The 24,640-nt window shown below is 44.2% G+C and overlaps 1 protein-coding gene across 1 annotated transcript; it reads right to left on the reverse strand.

Moving 5' to 3' along the window:
- Positions 1–1,805: 1,805 nt before the first annotated feature.
- On the reverse strand, positions 1,806–23,246 carry SLC45A2 (solute carrier family 45 member 2). The gene is made up of 8 exons (XM_065406774.1): positions 22,799–23,246; positions 21,751–21,927; positions 16,072–16,360; positions 12,714–12,723; positions 11,936–12,079; positions 10,200–10,323; positions 8,521–8,726; positions 1,806–2,033 (listed from the first exon to the last, which is right to left on the reverse strand). The coding sequence occupies exons 1-8, from the start codon at positions 23,244–23,246 to the stop codon at positions 1,806–1,808; spliced, it is 1,626 nt and encodes a 541-aa protein (XP_065262846.1).
- Between the last annotated feature and the right edge of the window lie 1,394 nt (positions 23,247–24,640).

Below are 24,640 nucleotides of genomic sequence, written 5' to 3' on the forward strand. Positions count from 1 at the left end.
AGCAACACGCACAGGGTTGTCACTTCATGCCGCTTGCTGGTACTTCGCTGTGCGATGAAGTCAATAACACATTTGACTGAATGGTGCTGGTCAGAACCATACAGTACTTTTTAGAAAAAATATCTGGCAACGATCCCTCACTGTGGGATTGTGTAATAATATTGCATTAACAGAAGGCTTCATGTGGCTTAGCACGTAACATGGGACATGGATAGGAACGGCAACAAATGCTGCACTTTGGAAGCAAGCAGCTCAATGCTCCTTCTGGATACATTTTAGCCAGGAATACAACTTAATAACAGGTCTGGTCCAGTATTTCTTAAGTACAGCAAACTTGACTCCAGTTAGTAAGGAATACAGAACCAGGTCTCTAAAGCTCATTCAGATATCTTTAATCTTAACTTTTTATGGTCCAATTTGAAACTGACTTGAATCTGGATGGAATGATTCAGGAGAAGCTCCCTGTAACAAATTCTGGTGTTTTAATGAAAATAAAGATGCAAACTCTGTACTCAAATAAAAGTAGACTGGTTTGCCTATAGGATTTAATATATTGGTTTGAGGTGTGGATATAGAACAATTCATGGTCATGCTTTGTGGAACTGAATTAAGTTACAATAATATTCTGTTGAATGCTGTGAAAGAAGCAAAACAAGAATTTGATCAAGTTAGACTCTTATGTGCAAAACAGGAGAGCAAACAGGTCTGAATTCATTCAGTTAAGGTAAGTACTGTATCATTCAGCTTGAACATTTTAGGTGGCTCACAAATTTTAGAATTTTTGGCTAAGATTTTTTAAAAATGGGTGCCTAATTTTAGACATTTAAACAAGGGGCTAGATTTTCAAAGTTGCTCAACTCCCAGCAGCTTCCCACTGACTCCCTATTTAGGTGCCTCAATATAGACTTAGGAGCCTGTCTCTAGGCATCCATTTTTGAAAATCTTGTTCTATGTTTTTCTTTCACATTTATATAAGCACAACATACCACATAAAGCTGTCCAGTAGTGGGATATACCTTAAAGTAGGACTTCTCAACCTTTTCCACACCAGGATCCACTTTTCCATACTACGCCCGCTCCTCATCTAGCCAGAACCCCTCTCCCATTTGGCAATACTGAAAGGACACAGTGGTTGTGACAAGTGCTTAATCTCTAATGAAGGTCCTGGGGCTCAAGCAATTAGGTGCTGGAGCTCAAGCAGTTTTTTTACTTTCATAACTGATGTGACAAGCCTAGAGGTGCTGGGGCTATGAACTGCCAAGCCCAGAGGTGCCGGGGCTATGAACTGCCAAGCCTAGAGGTGCCGGGGTTCAGCCCTGGCACAAATTAAGCACTGGGTGTGACTCCTTGACACCTCCTTGGGACCATGACCCCAGGTTAAGAACCCCCATCTTAAAAGTACCTCCTTGGAGTTTGGGATCAGTAACCCCAGCTTTCACTCTTACTGGATACATTCTTTTTGCCACACATTTCATCTCTTCTCTTCTCCAGCTTGGCTAATGATGAGCATTACCACTAATGATGAAGAGCATTACACTGCCATGTATGAAAGTGGCTTACATGTTAACACAAAATTGGGGCAGAGGAAGGAAAGTCATGGAGAGATCTTACAGCCTGAGAAGTGAGGCCACCAATTTTACCACGTATTTCCACTCTGGAGAAATAATGCCCTGGAATTTTAACCACTCCAGCCAATGAAAGAAGAGCGTGCTATAAAAATATCAGTGTAGAAACTGCACCCAATGGATACAGATCAAGAATGACAATGTTCCTGTGGGGATTTCTTCCTTCATCTTTGCACTGTTCTATTCCACATACCGAACAAAGAAAGCAACAAAGCAACAGCCTGTTAATGCCACAGCAGATGCACAAATCACAACCACTATTACACTGCCTGCAGCACTGACCAAGAACCCCAGACCCACTCCAACAATGATCTGTGCCAGCTGCACCATGCAAGTGAGAGCCGCGCAGTCAATTCCCTTCCCTCTTCCAGTGGCCTCAGCTTCTCCTCCATTCTGTTCCTTTTGATTCTGCAAATAAGCATAAAATGAAACCCAATCAAATGAGACAACTGATTAATACACAATAATACCTAGCTCTTGTACAGAATTTTTCATCAGTAGATTTCAAAATGCTTTACAAAGGCAGTCACTATCATTCTCCCCATTTTACAGGTGGGGAAACTGAGGCACAGAGCAGCAAAATGATTTGCCTAAGATCACCCAGCAGCAGAATCAGAAATAGAACCTATGTCTTGAGTCCCACGTCAGTGTTCTAACCACCGACTACAGTGTTCTGAAGGGAAACCATTGTATTACATGCAGCTATTGCCAGATCATGAGATAGCTGCTGCCAACAATGGATGCTGGCTTGCTTGCTCTCTCTTTAGTCTTCTGGTGTCTAAGATGTGCTAGTCCCATGCCCTGGGTGCATGTGTAGTAGTTACAGAATGAAATCAATCATTCAGATACAGTCCTTACAAACAATGACAAACTCTCCAAATCTCTACACAACCCTCAACTGTCCCATTACCCTCTCCCAACACATCTTCTTCTATAGCCACGCCCAGCCTGGGGGCGGGGGGAAATGGACATTGCAGCATGACTTGAAGGTCAGCAGATTCAGCCTCTGGCAAACCAAGCCAGGAAGAGAATTCCACAATAGAGGACCACGCACCAAGACTGCCCTGCTTCCTGGGCTGATCGCAGCGGTCACAGTAAACATATGGGAGAGAGGGAATCTAGTCTAGGCCCCAACCTATTTAAAAGGTTCAGTGTCAAAACAACAGCCTTACTTGCACCCAGGTGAAGTATCCTAAGCAACAGGAATCCTACCCATACACACACACCAAGATCCCTTGTAATGGGGTACCGTGGTGGGGAGTGCACTTTGGTGGGTCTCTGAGCAGTCCATACCACAACCTCACCATGCCACTAGTTAGTGCTTAATGCTGAACAGCAGCCATTCTACCTTCGCCTGCAGTGTACCAGCCTAGCACAAGGCTGGATTTAGCCCTTCATATCTGAAAACCATCTATAGTCTATAGTTCTGCAAAACAAAAACTGTTATCAATGCTGGGGGTCAAACAGCTGGTGCAAAACCATAAAATCCATTTATTTCTAAGTAGCAAAACACAAGATTTGTCTTAATTCTTATGTGTGGACTGAGTTCTGCTTCTCTTTGTGAAACTAAAATTAAGTGATAATTTATAGATTCACTTTGCCCCTCTTGCAGACTCCTGAACACAGAGGATTTGCGGTAAGCGCTCACTGCAAGATCAAAGAGCAAGAGATCAGGAGAGAACGCCCTGTGCTGTTAAGTATGCTTGTTGATTTCTTTAAGTGCTTTTCATATTGTATTTCAAAATGCTACTCAGACTCAATTTAAAAAAAAAACTATGGGAAATTGCTACATGACTCATCATCCTGGAGAGCCCTCTTGTGGTGAGGGTCAGCCTCAGTTCCCCACAACACTCTTCAGCCTATTCCCACTGTAGAGGTGACTTGGCCCTCCCACTTGGTTGCCGCCTATCCCTGTAAGTGCCTAAACTCATTTGGTGCGTAACTTTCCACTGCCAAAGTTCCCTAGATACCTACGTTTTGGACCATGTGCACAGCTGCCCCACTCTGAATGCCCAGATGCCTATCTCCCACCTACGCTCCAGAGCGATTCACAAACCAGGGGAAGAAGGGCACATTTGGCCACCTAAGGGTACGTCTATACTTATTTCCTGGTCCGGATGTAAGCGATCGATCTTCTGCGATCGATTTATCGCGTCTGGTTTAGACGTGATAAATCGATCCCGGATCGATCCCGGAAGTGCTCGCCGTCGACGCCGGTACTCCAGGTCGGCGAGAGGCGTACGCGGCATCGACGGGGGAGCCTGCCTGCAGCGTCTGGACCCGCGGTAAGTTCGGACTAAGGTACTTCGAATTCAGCTACATTATTAACGTAGCTGAATTTGCGTACCTTAGTCCGAAGTGGGGGGTTAGTGTGGACCAGGCCTAAGTGAGGTGCAGGGCCCAATCCTGTCGGCGGCCTCTGAGCATGCCTACCAGATCAGGTCCCATTCAAAATTGAGGGGGTGGGTGAAGGGGAGGCACCTTATAACTTTTAGCCCATTGGATAGAGCACTGGCCTGGAATGTGGAAGACCCAGTTCAATCCCCCACCTCTGTCAGAGGGGAAAAAGGGATTGGAGCACAGTGGGTCTCTCACCTCTCAGGAGCGTGCTCAAACCAGTGAGTTCTGGGAGAGTCTAAAGTGTGACTGCCTCAGTCTCTCCTCTTGAAGCTGTTCCACTTTGGATTAAATAGAGACTGGAGCAGGGGGACTGGACCCAGGGTCTCCTACATAGGTGTCCTAACCACTAGGCTACAGAGTCATTCCCTCACTTGCTTGCGCTCCAGCCCAATGACTGTGGATAAATACTTAAATAGTCATTGGGCCTGAGGGAATTATTCTCTAGTGCTCGAACCACTGGGTTATAGGGTGGGCATCACCACCTCCTCCTCCTCCTCCTCATTCATTCCCATCTAAAGTTAGGGGCTGTGACTCTCAGCACTACAACACCTAAGTCCCATCATGGATCCTATCCCGAGTGTCTTCCAAATCAGCTACAGATAACCATACTCAAATAACAGGGAACAAGCGAGCTTTGTGCTCAATACACAAGTGGAATTGAGAGGCCAATAGTTTACATCCTGGTGCAGTTCCGTTTTCATAGAAAGCCCATTGATTAAAAAGGTCTGCTCTTTGTTCTATGCTTTTCTTGAATAACGTGATCCAACCACATTTATTTTTGACTACGTCATGCAAAAAGCAAGTCATCTGGGGGATTTTGGACTCAAATCATAGTTTTTATTGAAATGGTGAATGTTTTACTGGGCTGTGTTTATTCCCATGATGTGCCTACGGTTCCAAAGACAGGTACATCAGTTTTTTAACAAATACAGCCAACTATGAGATGCTTTTTCGTTACTCTAGCTTGTATATTTTAGAAGGTTTGAGATTAAAACTAACTTTGTTAGTTTCAGAACTGGTGAAACCATACCATCCAACAGAGTTAAATCAAGAAGCAGGCATCAAAGCAGAAACAACTGGTTCTTTTCTGATTATCTCTTTGAGGACATTGGCTTATTAAATATGAACTACACATTTCCACTTGCATAACTTTTAACTCAATTACATCTAGTGACAGATGGGTCTGAATCCAGCATCCCTGAACCTGCCCAGAGCTAGATTTGCATTATGCATCTCGTATAATGGGCTAACCTGAAACTTTGGTTTCAGTTTCCCTTTCCTCTCCTCCCCCACATTTTAGCTTTGTGGTTCATCCCCATCCCTTATTAAGTCTTTCTAAAATACTTAGTGACAACTGATCTGGGCTGCCAAGAACAGAGAAATTAACTGGCAAAATTAAAAGTCAATTCTGGGAAATGTTCCACCACATTAAAAATACCCTCCAAGGATTCATTGGAATAAGAGCTTTCTGTAAGTCATCTTTCAAGTGTCAGGTTGCAGTTTCACTTGCTCTTATAGTTGCTGTACTCTCACTGACTCAATCTAGCCACGCACTGCTTGCAGCCATATATACTATATTATGATTTGCTTTGCTCGCATTTCATTTATTCATCTCCCCAAAGTTTCCAGTTCCAGCCTATATTGAAAACTTTTCTAAAGATCAAGTCCTCCAAATTCTTATTAATCTTTCATGTTTCAGAGTCTCTCACCAACTTAAGACACTTGAGAGAACTTTCTTTTAAAGAGCTTAACACCTTAACTTACATGACATGAAGGACCTGCTGTGCAGAGTAAGATGATATAATTGAGCATAAGAAATGAAGTCCTTTCAAGGTTTTGGAATTGTATTTCCCACTGTGCAGGCTTGCACACAGATTCCAAACATTTATATGGATAATGAGAAGCTTATACTATACAGGATAAAAGCAGTTTTTAAAGGGATGACACACATGCTTCAAGGTATGAGCCTCTCACAGAGGTCAGGAAGAAATGTCACCAATGGCAGGGCATGCCATAATTGTCCACTATAGGATTTCTTGTACCTTCCTCTAAACCATTTGGTGCTACCACTCTCAGAGACAGGATGCAAGGCTAAATTTGATCTGGTAGGGCAATTATTGTATCACTACAGGCTGGTTCATTTTCCTATAAATCTCTATTCTAGCATAACAAATACCTTATTTTTTTATTCAGATAATTTAATGCTGAAGTGCATAAAGTTCCATTTCTTTTAACAAATCATTTGTATAATACTTTTAGTTAACTAAGCTATTTACATTTCCTTACACGTTTTGGTTATATACTTTAGGGACTCACCTGCATTCTCAGCTAGTGTACACTGGCTCAGCTCCACTGATGTAAATAGAGCTTCACTGATTTATACAAGATGAGGATCCAGCCCCCAGGCTTGCTTGCAGGAACAGAGTTGTGCACAGACCTAGCTTGTAAAACCGATTATGTATGTTGTATATGATTATTGATTTGTATGATAGCAGTTCTGGGAGCCCCAATCAGAGATTGGAGCCCCTTTGTGCTAAACACTGTTCAAATATGTACCACACCTGGATTTAAAAAACATGTGATGATAAACAAATGCCTGTCTCAGAATGCTGAATGTTTCCCCCTCCTGCTCACGAGGAAGTGTAGTCTAGTGGTTAAAGCACAAGATGGAACCACAGCTTGTAGGTTATATTTCCACTCCATCCTTGACTACCTATGTGGCCTCAGGTAAGTCACTTAGGGCTTGTTTACACATGGAGTTATTCTGGAACAGCTATTCCACTCTAAATTCATACCCTACCTTATATCAGAAAGACGTCATGTGTGGACAAGCTCTTCAGATCCAATCCTGCAAGGAGCTCTGTGTGGACACTGTACCTAAAAGCATCCCAATGCCAGAGAGCAGGGATTCCCTGAGATCTGGTAGAGAGTTTCAGCTGGTGTGACCAGTTCCGTGTACCCCAACTCATTAATGTCATAAACTGTACCTGATATGTATCGTGTAAGGTATCACTGAAAAACCAATAACACGCTGATCATTAATAGTCTTGTGTGGGATATGCACAATAAATGCTCAAGGGACCATACAAACATGAAGAAAATGTGAGACTAAAATGTGTTTACCAGATAAGTCTGGGGAGTGTGTAAACAGGTTTCTCCCAAACAAAAGACAAGCCAACACCTCCAGCCAGGTATCATCAGAGTCGTTTGCCAATCACATGTCAAGTGGCCATTTATTTGCAGCAGAGTGGGCAGAAACAGATTAATTTTCATTTTAGCAAACACCATCAGGGGAAGAAACCAGCATGGAATTTCCTTAGCCACCAGACTCCATGTCTCCTTCCTCACAGCTTGAATGAACTTTATTTTGGGGGGAAGGGGTAACCTTCAGAAGAATCCATTTCAAAGGTTCACTGGACTATAAAAGGGGGGGAGGGGAAGATCCTCAAGTGAGCTGTCACCTAAGAAGACAAAGGAACCAAGCACTTGGGCTTTGTGGGAGATCCTGACCAAGGGGCAGGCCAGCCATCTTGCTGGAAGGAAGTGTGAGAAGAACCTTACTTTGAACCAAGACTGTGATTTTGTTAAGTCAGAGTCACTGGAAAGCTTATTTTTACTTTAGTTCATTTGTAACCCTTTCTAACTTTATTCCTTCTACTTGGTACCACGTAAAATCTTATCTCCTTCCGTTAATAAACTTGTTTTACTTGTAACCTAAGCCAACCCAGTGTTTTGTGTGAATCAAAGCGATTGTTAACTCCAGTCTCTTTAGAGGAGCAAATGAAATATTTCTCTGAATGGTCCAGGAAAGGGCTGGACATTTCCCCAAACCCCGTGCTCTGCAAAGTCGGGACTGGGAGTGTGTGGGAGTCACTTGGCGAGTAGTGACCAAGGCTGGTGGAGACCAGAGCATAGCAGGCTACTGGAATTAGGGTTGCTGAACTGGAGCTGCTTAATACACAGATGCTCAGTGCAATGCTTGTCTGCTGCCTACTGGTGACCAGGCTGGGAGCCACAGCAGCAGAACATTTAAGGCACCCAGGATTACAGGGCAGGCAGTGACACAATCCCTCACTAGTCTGGATTGCACCCCACAACATGACAAACACCCTTTGCAGAAACCCATTGGCATCAGTGGGGTTCCATGCAAACACATGGGTTTGCCTGAGTTGAGTGACTTGCAGGACTGGGGCCTTACCTCTGTGCCACAGTTCCCTAAACTGATTCAGTCCTTACCTCTCTCACAAGGTTGGCACAAGCTTCATTTATGTTTCTCAAGTTCTTTGAGATCTCAGGTGAAAAGTGCTTTATAATGGCAAATGATTTGTAATATTAGCATTGTTTATCACCACACTCTTGAAGCTCTGTACATTTGAAACTCCACCTCCCCCCGTGGCACCATTTGAAATGAAAATAAATCCCCTTCTCCAGTTAAAATGGACCAAACAAAACAAGGCAAATACCAATTCCTTCTTTACCTAGACATTAAACTCACCTCTTCCTCCCTGTGATATTCTGCAATGAGGTTGAACGGGACAGTGTACAGTGTGCTGGACATGACTCCAAAGAGCGAGCACAGAGCCAGAGTAGAATATACCTTGGGAAACAGTCCAATAAACCCAGTGCCTATCCCAAAAAGCAGGTATCCAATGAAATAAAGTCCCTTTAATCCTATACAAGGCAGAAGAGCTTTTTGCAAGTCTGTGAAAAGAAAGGGGGGAAAAACTGTTGAGACTAAAAATAACCCAACCTAGTAATTGCAATAGTATTTCTTTCGAGCATTCAGTTATAAGAGAATCTCTTTGACAAGCTGGGATGAAGACAAACAGATCCACTGTTTGACATCAGGAGCATTTGACATCAGTTTTAGACATTCCTGTTGGAGTTGAAGGAGGTATTACACAAATATCTGCAATTGAGAGCCAAAAGGAAAGGATCTACACAGGATTACAATAAGGCCTTTTTATTAGATGCATAGCTCAGCCCTCCAAAAGTCTACTCACTTTTCTGCCTACAGAGAAAGTGAAAGCTTTTTGAACAGTTTTTATATATTATTCCCTTATCACCATGCCAAGCAGATTTTTGGCCCTGGGCTAACACATTTACACAATGATATTGCAGGGCAAGATTCATTTTTATCGCAAGGTCTTGCAATACACTGTGATGACTTTCTCTTGTGAGGCGCACCGGTGGGGAGAGGCCATGAAGAGATGGGCCACAGCGGCAGGATTGCTAGGTGAAACAGAACCTTAGAACTATCCCCAGTGTATCCATTCTACCTCCAGCATTCGCCTTTGGGTCATTTTTAATACTTATGGGCCACCTCTCCTGTTGAATAGTACCTCACTTCCTGAGTAGTCCCACTGCAATGGAACGAAAACTTGGACTCAGAGCCATAAAGGGTAGGCACAACTTCAAACTGGAGAGAAAGAGGATGCCCCACATCAGAATAGCTCATAGCCCTGTAGTTAGAGCACCTCTCCTGAGAGGTGGGAGACCCTTGTTCAGATCCTTTCTCCACCTTAGGCAGAAATGGGGATTGAACCTGGGTCTTCCACATCCCTAGGCTGAAAGTTATAAAGTGGGCAGCAACAGCACCACCATCCCTCCTTCTTCTGTGGAGTTAGGTGCATAAGCCACCTGACTTCAGGAGAGGAGGGTCCCAATCATGGACCAGGTGCCTATCTCTGAGAGAAAGGTGAGGCTTAGGACACACCCCTCTTGTCAGCATCTCCCATTAGCTAGCTAAGGTGGCTCCCCACCTAGTGTGCTGGCTCTTTTGAATCACAGTTTAAGGCACCTGTCTCTCCCCATTCACTGTATAGGGAGTCTGCACATGAGGCTCAGGCTTTGTGGATCCCATTTTTGTTCCTGTGATTTGCTAGATGCCCAAAAGTTAGGCTTTGCCACGCCGAGGTCCCTTTGTGGATCTGGTCCTTGTAACATTTCTGAAAGGTTTTAATATTAAAAAACAGTAGATAGTCTCTCTCATCGACAGAAGTTGGTCCAATAAAAGATATCACCTCACCCACCTTGTCTCACTAATGTCCTGGGACCAACACAGCTACAACAACACTGCACACCGTAGATTTTTTTTTTTTAAACATGGGAAATGATGTACAGTATCAAACCCATTCTGAAACACAGTGCCAGAGTACATTCCCGGGTACTTACAGGAATAGAGCGATGAAGAAATTGCATTGATGCACAAGCCCCAACATCCAATCTCGACTCCTCTTTCATAGGTAAGGTAAGCTGTGGAGTTATGTGGCGCATAAGGATTTCCGTGGTATACTATCTGAAATACACCACAAAGTGCAGGTGAGTGCTCTGCATTCACACAGAGTCTCACATCCAAAGGAACCAGAGTTCCCAGTGTAGGACCTAATATCCTTCAGGTGGGGAGAGAACTAGAGACCAATTACACAACTCTCTGTAGCCTTCAAGTGGTGCACTTTATTTTTCTTTTCTTCTCTCCCCTCTCACTTCCATTTTCTGTTTCCCTCCCTCTTTATTATTTTCTAACCTGTTCTTGCCTCTTCCCACCCACTGGGACTCTCCCTCCCTCCCAGTTTCCCACCATCTCTCTCTTCCTCTCTTCTCAAGTTCCTCCCCCTTTTCCCTGTTTATCTCCCTCAGCTAGCTCCCCACAGTCCCTCTCACACTTGCCTTGCGTCCCACCCTTCTTGTTGCCCTCCTCTTCTCTCCGGATTATCCGTTCTCTAGGGCTCTGTTTTCTCCTTTTTCTCACTTTGCCTTTTGCTTCCTTTCTTCCTTGTCCTCCTCCTCTCTTCTCCTCCCAACCTATCCCTCCCTTTTTTCAACCACCTATCCTCCATCACTTGCCTACAGTCAGTCATTTTCAGTCCCTCTCACTCTGCCACAGACATTCATTCTCTCTCTTAGACTCATCCTTACACTCACGCATACACTCTTCCTTCCATTCATTCTCTGTCAGACTTAGTCTCTTATTCACCTCTCACCCATTCTCTCCCACGCTGCCATATATTCACATGCACACTTCCTGGGAAACACACACTCCCTCTCCCCTAGTGGCACCTAGCAAATGGTTGGGGGCCCGAAGAAAGCAGGCTGCTGGGTGGGAGGTGTTGGGATAACCAGTGGGAAGGACAGCAGCTGCTGGGGATGTAGTCAGGAGCCTGACTGAAAAGAAGCAGCTGGGGCCAGAGAGGCAAGAAGAAGGGAGAACCACGTGGGTAGGGTAGAGGACGGGGAGCCACTGGTTTGGAAACTGCTTGGAGGAAGGGAGAGCATCAGGGGCCCTGAAAGCAAGGAATCACTGATGGCAAGGAGCTGATGTCATGCTCCAGAGAAGGCACCACAGCACAGTCTAGAGGACATGGAAGGGGAAGCCTGTTCATAAAGGGGGCAAGAGGGCTGAGCTGCAGAGGGTTGTATTGCCCTAGGGAAGCTTTTCTGTTATGCTTCCAGATGAAGGGTGCGCATGGCGACTGCTACTCCAGTGCGCCAAAGCAGAGCCTATTCCAAAGCAGCAGCAGGTCTTTAATTAGTACACTTTCAATGAGCAGCCTTACAGCCAAAGCAGAGCACTGGTGTGTTTGCAACAGATCTCTGTGCTTTGTTCTAAATAGTTAAATGGGAATAGATGTCCTTGCAAGTTCCAGGAAGCATGATTAAAATCATTATTTTATCTCTTTCAGCCAAATGTACATCAAAAGGCAGGAGGCCCTTCCCCGCCCCCGCTGCCCAACAGATCTAGTTCTATAATGAGGACCTGAGGGCATTCATCTGTCTTTTACAAAACTCTCAGTCAGCTGTTCTAGCAGTTACTGACCCTGACATCATTGTCACAGCATAGGCAAGTGCTTAAAACAATCCCACGAGAAGATTACTTTTGGGGTATGTGAGGAGATGTGTACATATCTTACCTGTCCCATGAAGTCAGTGAAGAAGAGCATGTTGGAAAGGAAAGCTGTCCACCCGATGAGGTGGCTGACGCACAGACAGCGATAGTGGGAAGGCATACTTAAAAGTGCCTTCAGAAGGCATTTAACGGTCATCCGTGTCTGAACCTGGAAGGAACAATTAACAAACAAACAACAGTGTTGCTGCTTTGAAAACTAACAAAACAGCTGACAGCGGGTCGGCAAGATCTCAGCTTTTTTCAGTTCTGGGCCTTTTCTGTTTGTTTCACTAGGAAGAGTCACTGCAATCTTGACAGTCTCTTTGTTAGGTTCAGTAACTACATATTTGTACCTTTCTTTTCTATTTGGTATCAGCAGAACTAGTGTATGGGTTAGCTGGCATTTAATGAAGTCAATGGATAGACTCACAATGACTTTGATGGGAGCTGGATCAGCCCAATATGGTGTAGTCTTTCTTGATATTAATATTACTATTTATTTCCAAATTTTCTGTCAAACTGTTTTTCAGCAGAAGATTGGGGTTTCGACTAAATGGAATTTTTCACAAAGTGTCAGAATTCAATTTTTTCACAGAAAAACTGAATAGCAGAAAATGAAATGTTTAATCTGAAAATCAAAATATTTCTATTGTGAAATGCTACAGAGGTGCCTCCTGGGAGTCGTAGTTCAGGTGCCCCATGTTCCCATTCTCCTCTGTGGGCTGGTCTCCCCACCCAGACTTCAGCTCCCATCACACATTGCTGCCACATTGCCTTTATATACCACCTCACCATGAGGTGACACCATGGTGCCTGATGGGACATGTATTATAGCCAGGGAGCTTGGCGTATAGAAAACAATGAGAGCACAGGGTACCTGAATTACAGCGCCCATGAGGCACCGTGGTGGCAGTTCAAAATTTTCATATTTTGGGTTTGGCCAAAATATTTTCTCCAAAAATCAAAATGTTCCATATGGGGAAAAAAAAACTTTCTGAACAGCGGTATTTATTTGTATTACAATGGCACCTAGGGGCCCCAACTGAGATCAGGGATCTAAGCACTGTACAAGTACACAATGAGAAAAAGTCCCTGCCCTGAAGAGCCTACAACACAAAGGCCAGATTGTGTTAGCCTTATTTGTGTTGAGTAGTGCCTTACATCACAAATAATCCCATTGAAATCAATGGAACTACCCAAGGAGTAAGATAGTACTCAGCATAGGTGTCACAATTTAGCTCTAAATAGACAAGATGTGACAAATGGTGGGAGAAAGAAATATCATCATCCCATTTGACAGCCAGAGGATTAAGGCACAGGGAGAGATTAAATGACTGGCCCAAGCTCACACACAATTTGTGGCAAAGCTTGAACTGACCCCAGATCTCCTGAGTCCCAGTCCAATGCCATAACTACAAGACCATTTACAAAGAGAGGTTTTCTTACAGTCTACATACAAGAACTGTTTTATGTGAATCTGAAATAGACTTTATGTTATTAGGCATTGGTACCATGGCTTATTTGTTTGTACAATGTAGAGCACTGTATTGGTGGGCATTAAATAAACAAACCCACGAATTTACCAAACAGCCCGAGATTAGGCAATTAGGTTTGGCTAAAATAATCTTTCCCTCACTTGTGTTTCTCCTGAAATCTTTGTAGCTAATTAAAAAACTTCAGTGGACCAAAATCTGCCCTTTCATGTGAACGGGTGGGCGGGGAGGGAGGCAAATGGGAGTTCTTGGGGAGGAGACATCTTCCCTTCTCCCCCACCTTTTGCAGAAGGGTTAGCAAAGCTGGATAACATTGTAAAATACAGTGACCGCAGTAGTATGTGAAAAGTGGTGGAGTGAAACACTAAATAAACTGCACTGGGGTATCTACAAGACAGAAGGTCTCTGAGCAGTCTGTGCAAAGCAAAAAGGACAGGAGCCGTGGGGTCCCCATCACATGCACCTAAATGTGACCTGTTTTTCGAAAGCACCAAGCACCTAGCAACTCTCAATGAAATCAATTTGAAATCAATGGGATTATTCATGGGGATAAGTGCTACTCAATATGGCTAAGGGTTACAGAATCAGGCCCTAAACGATCTGGCAACATGTTAGAGGACAAGCATTCAGTCCAGATGTCTATTCATATTATAACAACTCAATCACAATGAAGAACCAGGAGTTTAGTCAAAAGATTCATAATACATACTGAAAATCTATGATTGCTTTTAAGGTATCTAATCTTGGAACAACACACTGGCATTAATTAGATTAGCTAATTCACTGGTAGCCCTTAAAAAGCACAATCATTCCTTTTTGCAAAAATTATGTTAACAGAACCGCTTCTCTTTTAGTGAAAGGTCTTTATAAAGCAATTTGCAAGTGCTTTTTAGTTCATATAGTATTTCTGATTTTGTAAACGTAGGGTTTTTTTAGTGTCGTTCAAGGGTCGGTGTTGAACTCACAAATTTTCACAGAAGCTTTCAACAACGTCAATTTATATTTGATACAGGACAGAAATCAGTTTAAGAGGGAATTGCAAAAATAATCCAAGCCTGTCTCATTGAAGGCAGATCAGCCTGGCTTCAGGTTGATACCTTTTGCCGAGACAATAAATATGCAAGAGCATGATCCTTAGACTAGAGCAAATATGAGCCTGAAGGGGTGCTTGTTTGGAAATAAAATATAAAAGGGGGACAGAACAATAGGAACCTAAGTGGTTTAGCAGTGGTAGTAAATGAATGTGGAAACCATTCAGCGGATATGGCATGAGACAGACAGAAGATGTGTCTCTAGGGAGGCATTGGAGTGGTACACACATTTGTGGCAAGGCGAGGGTGTCTGGACTGATTCTGCTAAGCCATGCACATCAAAGAAACATGAGATGCATAAGAATGCTACAAGTCAGGTGGAGGAAAGGAAGATGACACTGAGAGATACAAGACCCTCAATACCAGCATCTGTGTCTCTGGCAAGTTGCTCAACCAAAAGGTGCAAGCAGAATACAAACACACACCTAAAATCAGGCCACTTTTATCTAGGAACCTAAATGAGGATTTAGGTGCCTAACGTTAAGCACCCATATCTGAACATTTTGGCCACAGGATATAGCTAGTTTCCAAAGATTTAAATCAGAGACACTTGCACATAAGGGAAGCAAAACAAGCAGCTCACTAGCTCATTACTCGTGGTAGGAACCAAACACATAGATTAGCATTTCATTTTCCTAGGATACCACAACAATGCAATGAAGATTCTTAACACTTCTAGTCAACATAACAGCAAAAAAAAAAAAAGACTGCCTATTTCACTTGGCTAGCAGTATGCTAGAGACACAATGTTCCCATGTTTTTCAGAGAGAATCATCTCAGCGATTTTCCAAGTTGCCTTGGCTTGAAAAAAAATGCCTCAGTGGAACGTACAAAATGCATGTGCCAATTTACAACTCTTCGGCACCCACTCCCACCTGGGGAACACTGGAGAAGTTATAGATATAAAGTCCCTAAGTAACAAAACGCAGCAGTCAGTCGTTTACCCCTGACTCACAGTTGGCGTATCTGATTAAGAAGCAATTAAAACAAAATCAGCATTGCCAGGATTTACTTTTCCAAGATCTGAATACCATACTTAATTAGAGCAGTGAACACTGATATTTTGCCGTTAGAGGTTACATGTGTATGTGCCATTGACTTCAATGGGAGCTGTTCATATGTATCAGAGGGCAGCTGGGTTTCTCGTTCTTTCTACACTATATGGTGTTAAAGCTCATTACAAAATGGTATACTGCTAACCCCATCTGGGGAAATATTGGGAAACAGCGGCTAAGAAACTTGCCCGAGATTATATAGTGAATCCATGGAAGAGTCTAGAATAGAAAACCCAGATTTCCTGCTCCTCAGTTGCCTTCTCTAAGCACTAAACAATGCTGCCTGTCCTGTAGTTTTCACCAATCTGGCTGATAATGACAAACTGAAGAAAAGTAACTATCCCTAGAAGAATGTTACTGCTTCCATGTTACTTTTCTAGAGAACCTGAGGGTCTAGCTGACCACATCACTTGCAGTTGCATCAGAGGCTCCAGGATTGGAGCTATGACCTTCCCCAAATGGAATGTTACAGGCTGCAAAACAATTACCTGTGTCTGTGGTGTTTCGGTGGATTTCCCCAACTCAGATAAAGTCTTTTTTTCAGCATATCCTGGTTTTAAATAACCATTGTTGACGCTCTCGATGGAACCATACTCGGAGGGTCCATCCACTTTCAGCAAGAGCTTAGTTTCTGTACTGTCATCTCTGAGAGGGGCTTCGGGAATGCTGCACAAGTGTACAGTAAGACAGATTAGGAAAACCAAAGCCGCAATGATGAACATCACCTGGAATTCCGATCCCAAAAATCTTCCTAGTACAGAATTCCCCCAATCCATAGCACCTGTTAGGTAACCCAGGGCACCACCCAGACCTGGAGAGAGAAAGAAAGAAAACTCCACTGGCATTTATTAAAAACAAAACAAAAACCCAACCCCCAGTATGTTACTGAAGAATTATTATTAAGATGTCACAATATCTATGAGGGAATTCCCGGCATCACAAGAAATTAGAGTTTTTAGTGAATCCCTGTGTGACTGGGTGTATAAACCCCTCACGGGACAGCAAAGGATTCAAGAGCAGTTCTGGGCTCAGGAGGCCCCACTCCTCCGTCAGTGCTGAGCAGATTTAAAGGGGAGCCAGCCAACCCAGTTGGGGATGGACAGGGCAGGGGGAAAGACCAGTTCTGGAGGATGACGCAGCCAGACCCAGACCAGGAGGAGGAGCGTCAGGGAGCAGTAGCTCTTATGGGCCGGAGATAGGTGGGCAACCCAGGAGGTAGGACATGAGGTTTGCCAGGACAAACTGCAGCCTGCTGCAGGGAAGGGGGAGCTAGGAAGTGACCTAGGAAGGCACTCCAAAGTGAAAGCCACAGGACAGGCCTCGCAGGGCCCTGGATTGGAACCTGGTGGAGCAGGAGGACCCAGGTTCCCCTACTTCCCCCAGCACAATTGCTAAGTGGGGTGACCGCCAGAGACTACAACCACGAGGCGGGGTGACCGCCAGGGACTGCAACCACAAGGCCGCGGGCTCTGGACCCATTCACACCTTGGCATAGATAGTTATCGAGTCATGACATGAAACAGCTTCCTAAATTCTAGTTCGTCTGGATATAAAAATCCAAGTGCTTACACAATAGCTTGTTGTTGTTTTTAAATAATGAAATGATTTAATTTGATGTTCATAAGAGATGCTGGATTGACAGCCCTGGGGTACAAAGTCCTCCCACAAGCAGTACAGCATGGACTACAGCAGTGCAGGCTCCGTCACACCCCACCCCAATGTTCTTCAAGCCTGATTTGGAGGGACCATTTCAAGAGGCTGAGATGGGAGTTCATCCCCTACGGTCCACTCAGTCCCTGGCCTCTAGACTGAAAGTGCCATGATCTGAATTAAATCTAATACTACCACAATAAGCATTGTATCCATCGCATTCCTAAACGGTGAGTTAGTTGCAGAAGTGTGAGGATAAGATTTTAATAATCAGTTATTGCTCCAGCAGCCGCTTCCTTTCACTGCATTTTGCTACCACACAGGCAGACACACCACACAGCCACCAAAGGGGAAATCAAAAACCAGGGCCGGCTCTGGCTTTTTGGCCGCCCCAAGCAAAAACAAAAACAAAAAAACTGGGCAGCCAGAACGGTAAAGCAAACAAAAAACAAAAAAACCTGCGGCGTGGCCAGAGCGCAGGTGCAGGGGGACTGGCTGGGGGGGGGGGGGGGGGAAGGGAGGGAGCGGGCGGGAGAGAGAAGGGGGCGGCCAGGGCTACAGCAGGGGCGCTGCCATGCGGCCCCTCCCGCTGCGCCGCCTCCTGCCGCAAGGGCTCCGCTCCGGTCGGCGGGGAGGGAAGGAAGAGGACTGCCCTGCAGGGCGCTCTGGTTCTCTGCACCGCCGCCCCCTACAGGGCGGCCGGAGCGGAACAAGAACAAACAAACAACAAAAAAAGGCGTCCGTGCCGCCCTAGGATTGGGCAGAATGCCGCCTCCAACAATCTGCCGCCCCAAGCACCAGCTTGCTCAGCTGGTGTCTGGAGCCGGCCCTGTCAAAAACCACCATTAAAATAAAGGCTGTATTGGCAGCTGCTACTCCATGCCCTGTGGCACGCAGGCACTTAGATCTACCTATGCATTGTCGTGGAAAAAGTCACCCACGCATTGATTTTAGTTCACAGACTCAAGCCTGAGGCCAGTTTATTGCAATACGTACCAACGCGTTGGGATGACAGTCCAAAAACTGTCACACTCAGCAGCAGCTCGCAGGCTGCTTTATTCTGTCCAACCGCAAGCATATTACAAATAATACGTCATTTATGCGAAATAAGAGTGGGGGTCTGTTCCTTTTTCCCGGTAGCTTCCTCATTATTTACGAGAATTGGGTGCCTACTGGGTGGGGGGTGTTCTTGGTGGTTTTGACATGGGTGGTACTTGGCACCAGCGGGGGTGTTGTTTTTCGTCAGGGTACATATTGTTTTCCGGGGGGGGTTACAGGGCACCCAAAGATGATATATGATTGGCTGATGGCAGGTAGCTGACCTTTACTAGAAGCAATTTCTTCATATAAGCCGTTACTATGTTTCATCAATGAGCAGTTATCATGTTTTTCCATCAACCAGTTGATGAATTAAGGAGTCTGCTCAAGTACGGAAATATATTTCACCAAAATATATTTAAACGAGCAGCATCTAGGCATGCTGACAAAATCAATTTGTATATTTACAAAAGGGCCCCATAGGGCGAGATGGGCTGCAGACTTGGTTTTTAAGGGCCTTCCCACATTATGAGCAAGGCACACTGGGCAAGTGCTGCAATACTGCCGTGCCACTGCTGCAAAGTGTGGGGCAAACCAATGCTGTTTAATTGATAATATCATTCCCCTGCTCCCTACATGTTTTATTGAGGTTTTATTTCCCTTTTTCTTTTCTTATAAATTTTTTTTTAATTCTTATTTAGTGCGAGTAACATTAGAATATTCTTTTATTTGTAATCTATGCCAATGTAAAAATAGTTTCTGTTTTATAGCTCCACGTCCCCAAGGAGCCTTGGTATTTATATTGTTAAGCAGCAGGGTCTAAATAACATGAGACAGTACAGTATCTTTGGATCATGTCAAAAAAAAATTTATACAGGCCTATAACAGAAATTTAGGTTGACAAATGACATATTTGCATTTGCCCCACCATAAATTTTTTAAAAAAGAGATGATCAAGCTCAGATACTACTGGTTATTATTTATTTACAGAAGTTTGGTGTATCTATGCTTGAAAAAACCTTAAACACAGAATATAATGTTCCCTAGAAGAACTGCAATTTGAATGTATTTTAAAACTTCCATTTTACATATGTTCTGGTACTGTCTCTTTAAGAGACAAATGCCTCATATTATGTTAACTCCTGATTAAATATCCATATGGGTCTGGCCTGGTGGGTCATGTTCTATAATAGCTTTTATAACTTGGTTATTAAATTGAAATCCAGTAATTAAACATTTTTGCACTGCACCCATCAGTATTTATGGCAGCAATCATAATTTGTTAATAAATGAGCCCCATTGTATAAGTTTATGACACTGTCAAGACGACCGGATGGCTTAATGGAGAGAGCATGGGTCATTAACATGTATATGTTTTAAGTCCAAAGTGAAATCCTAAGTGAAACAAAACCCATAGTCTCTGCACAATTCCTCCATAATGGATAACCACACCATCTAGGCATATAAATCTTTACATGGGAGTTAGAAATATGAAAACTTCCCTATATTCCTCTTTAATAATACATTATTAGTTTAGGATTAAAAAAAGAACAACATCAACATTTTCCCTGAGTGATCAATATTAAATAAACACAGTAACTAGTATTTTTTCTCAAGGATAACCGCTCGCAGTGTGGACCGAGAAGCTCTGGTGTCTACTAAGCACTTTACCGGGGTTTGACTGATTATGACCCTTATTCATTGTGTTATGTTGACTTAGACTGCGTGCCTTTCGGCACAAGGACTGCATCCTTGCTTGATCTGAGCCTACAATACTTCTGGACACATGAAATATCATGGATGATAATAATAATGATTACACTGAGAATGTCTTTTTGAGGAAAATGGTCCTTCCTCTTGTGTAGCAATGAATAAGATTAATATTTGGAGTCTGTTTCATCACAGATCAGCGTCACTCACAAATGAGATTTGCAGCCGCACAACTCAGCATTTGGCAATTAGGCCCGTATTGTGTCATCATATGAAAAAACAACCTCAAAGAGGAAGGGATGCATGTAGTGTACGTGCTATAGAGACTCACATCTTCATTTGCACATACAGGTCTGTCTCATCTTACGCGGGGGTTCCGTTCCGCGGTTAGCGCGTAAAGCGAAAACTGCGTATAGTCAAAATTACATTGAGTTCAATGGCGGGCGGAATCGCCCACACTACAGGTACAGGATTAAAATTGTTATTTTTCTCTTTTTTTTGTTTTGTTTTGTTTTTGCCGACCGCGTAAAGCTGAAATCGCGCATGTTAAATGCGCGTAAGATGCGACAGACCTGTAACTAACAGTTGTGCTCTTTGTCAAACAGTTTCTATCTAGGTATGCGTAATGGATGAAATTAACTTAAATTGCAAAAAGCCCGAGTAATCAGGCTCTATGAGAATAAAATGTAGGTGGGCAGGAAATTCCCACAACTAGGGGCCAGGGCTCCAGGCACAGATCTTTGCCAGTAGCCACTATTCCATCCTCAGGAATTGAACAACAATCATAGATGCCACAGACCATCAGGTCAGCTCCTATCATAGCCCTTCCATATTGGCCTATCCAGGGCTAGCTGGAGACCCTTTTAGTGCAGGCAACTTTCTGTGATCTCCTGTGTATCCTCAACATGGGACTTAAGGGGAACAGAGAGCCTTGCCCTCTCCTTCTGCAACATGAGTGAATTTCACACAGTATATAAAAATGTAACAAACTGAACCAAAACCCTGGACACAAACACCCCCCAAATTTGTGGAAATTTGGATTTGGCCTTAAAATGTACAGATCTACAGCTCAGTGGTTTGAGCATTGGTCTGCTAAACCCAGGGTTGTGAGTTCAATCCTTGAGGGGGCCATTTAGGGATCTGGGGCAAAAATCTGTCTGGGGATTGGCCCTACTTTGAGCAGGGGTTGGACTAGATGACCTCCTGATGTCCCTTCCCACCCTAGAATTCTATGATTCTATTAACTTCATCTTGGCCTGTACATCTATATAACAAGTTGGCCCCAACCTGCATCTGAATACCACTGAAATTTGGGTCCAATCGATGCAGCTTAGGCATCTCTCCTTCTCTTTTTAACAAAGGAGTGTTATTCCTTTCAACAGTTGTTCTTTACTTTTCTCTTCTTTGGACACTGAATCCAGATGATATTCACTAACTTTTGCCTGGGGGGGGGGGGGGCAGGGAGGGACTCAAAACAGGCTGCAAAACTCAATATGTCTTTTTGAAAAGTGGGGAAGGGAGAATGTTGAGCAACTTTGTTCAATCACCCTTAACCCTAGGTAGGAATTTTTGCAAATGTCATTTTCAGTCTATGTGTGGAGCTTTCGGCAGCAGAATCCCTGCAGCTGTAGTCACAAGCTGACCTTTTCCAGAATAAAAGCCCAGCAACAATCACTCGTGACTGAGGCATAGGATCAGATGATCAGTTCCTTCAAGAAGATTAGAAGTGCAGTGAGAGGAAAAAACCCTACTGCTCACTCTCTGCCCCCAGAGACAGTGCATGAGAGAAGGGGGCCTGCTTACCTGTGAGGAGAGCATGGTAATGAAGACCCTTCTCTTTATCCTGATGAGAACAAACATCAAATAAATACGCTTTGATGGGACCATCGATAAAGTCAGCTGCAAAATCAAAGAGCACTACGCCCAGCATGGTTATCACTATGGCCCAGGTCCGCTGCTTGCCTCGCTCGGGGATCAAAGCTGCAAAAAGAAAAATAAACTCACTCTTACAACAGCCCCCTACTTTGCAGTAGTTTATAGACTAAATGCAACAGAGCCGTGACCCTGACAGTGATATTTTATTTCTCCCTCAGTGCCTGCAAACACTGTCTTCATCTGGGTACACACATCCCAGTTAACCCAGCTCAAAGGAAAGCTAGCAGCACAGCAGATGTTGGTTTAGAGAAATGTACTCTTCTCCTGAATAGCCCATTATAATAGCAAAGGTAGCTTTCCACCTGGGCTGCTAAACTTCAATCACTTACATCTGGAGCTGAAACATAATGGGCTCTAGGATGTTATTCTTACAGAGTTGTGCTCAAGATTTCCAATGCAAAATAATCCCCAAGGAGTTGTTCTTATCTATTATTCACCAGCACTACACGTTCCCAAATGAAGCACATGCATGAATAATTACTTTCTTTGCTATGAACACCAACCCTGGTTTAGAGGTTTTGGAGCAGGGCGGCGGGGAAGGGCAATACTTATTCAGTTGCAGATACCAGATTTGAACCATACAAATAAAATCTACTGTCAAATTAAACGAGTCATGTGTTAGCTCTTTAAACCTGTCTGGGCCTGGACATTACTTAGATGAACTTTGAAGCAACTGCACCAACATACAATAAATTGTACTCGCACATACAGAGTACAGAACAATCTGGCAAATAACAGGCAGCATTGGGGAACCTGGAAAAGATCATGTTGTTCCCCAGCTCTTTCAGCAAGACCAAGTAATGTGATGTCCCTGTTCTCACCTTTATTTACAGACAAAAAAAAAACCGTCTTTTCTTTCTGGTTCAAGAAGCAGGATGAGCTTTGTCTATTAGCTCAGCACGTGCAGCTCACTCACCTGAGACCATCATGTCCCCATTGAGGTACAAAGCCATACCCAGCAACATCATAATGCCCAGAGCCAGGATGTAAGGGCGCCGCTTGCCCCAGCCAGAGGTGCAGTGGTCACTGGCTGATCCCACCACAGGCTGCAGCACAAAGCCCAGGATGGGGCTGATGAGCCACACCAGGCTGTAGAGGCTCTTGGGCAGCCCCACACTGAGCAGCACCGGGGTGACAAAGGCAGCCTCCACTGCATAGCAGAACTCCCGGCCGAGCATGGCCATGCTGTGCATAATCAGCCTTCCCGAGGGCTTTTTGACAGGCTCCACTGATCCAAAGGGGTCTCCTCCTGCCAAGGATTCCAACACAGCTTTTTCCTTCCCTCTGCTGCTGTCCATGCCAGCAATGCCCAGCTCAGATGGTGGTGGAAGTCCCGCACTGAAATCCTGTTTCGTTAAAGTCATTGGACTAGCTAAGCCTGATGTTCCTGTAAGTGGCTCAGAGAAGGCTTGTTCTAGCTCTGGATGACAGGGAGCCTGGCTCACATGCTGAGAGGGAAAGGTCTGGGGTGGAGGAGGGGCTCACATACTTTCCTGCCGCTGAGATCACAAGTTAGGAAAGGAGGGGGTGGGGAAGTGTATATGAAGATTAGCAGAACTCAGCTCCTGGCTATCTGGAGAGCTCCCAACTATCCATGAGTGAAGGATTATCTTTCCAGGGAAAGTAGAGAAAATGGGTGCCCATGTCTCGTGGGCTGGGGCATAGGTTTGGCTTGAAAACGAAACTACTCTTACTGCTATAAGGCAATTATAATACTAAGCACGTAGGCCCACATCCTTCCATTCAGCAAACAGCCTGAATACTGGGTTGCGTGCTCATTCTCCATGGTAGTGGGAAGCAAAAATGCTTCTCCCAGACTGCTGAATAGCTGTAAAGTCACTTACGCTACTATGGGCCGAACATGCCCCCTCCAGAGATCCAGAGAAGAAGGATCCACAGAGCCATCTCCACTGTTCCTTTGACAGAGAACTGCTACAGAACAGAGCTCTGTGTCAGATAGGTATTGTGCATGTCCTGCACAGCCCTCCCCAAAGCTTGCACTCCCCTGGCTTTCAATGATCCACACAGGTTCTGCTGCCTAGGGGACCTCAGCACCCACAGAGGAGGAGGAGGAGGAGGGAGATTTGCTCCAGAAATCACCTTTCCTGGTATGATTTCAAAGCACTTTACAAAGATAAATGAATTAACCCTCCCAATACGCCAGTGCAGTATTATCACTGGCTCATAACTTGAAGTGCCAGAGCTGGGAAACAGAATCCAGATCCCTTGATTTCAAGTTCTGTGCTTTAACCACAAGGCCTTGCTCTCTAAAGGGAAAGAAAAGTCATTTCTAAAGTTTCCTTACCTGTTACTGATCAGAGATTATACACTGAAGGGATATTCCACCATTCATATTTGCTTACATTTTGCATTTAAATAAATCATTTAGGGCAAAGACCATACTTCTTGTACTGAGTACACAATAGGAACTCTGTCAACTGGGGGGGGGGGGAAATCACACTTCTATCTGAATATTTTGTACTTATTATTGTTACAAGATCACTAGAAGTGAAACAGCTACTTGAGCTACCAAATACAGGATAAATTAATCATAGAAATGTAGGACTGGAAGGGACCTCAAGAGATCATCAAGTTTAGCCCCCTGCACTGAGGCAGGACCAAATGAATCTAGAACGGTGGTTCTCAAACTTTTGTACTGGTGACCCCTTTCACATAGCAAGCCTCTGAGTGCGACACCCCCCCCCCCTTATAAATTAAAAACACTTTTAAATATATTTAACACCATTATAAATGCTGG

Source organism: Emys orbicularis, chromosome 6, assembly GCF_028017835.1.
Source record: "Emys orbicularis isolate rEmyOrb1 chromosome 6, rEmyOrb1.hap1, whole genome shotgun sequence".
NCBI classification, from domain to species: Eukaryota; Metazoa; Chordata; order Testudines; family Emydidae; genus Emys; species Emys orbicularis.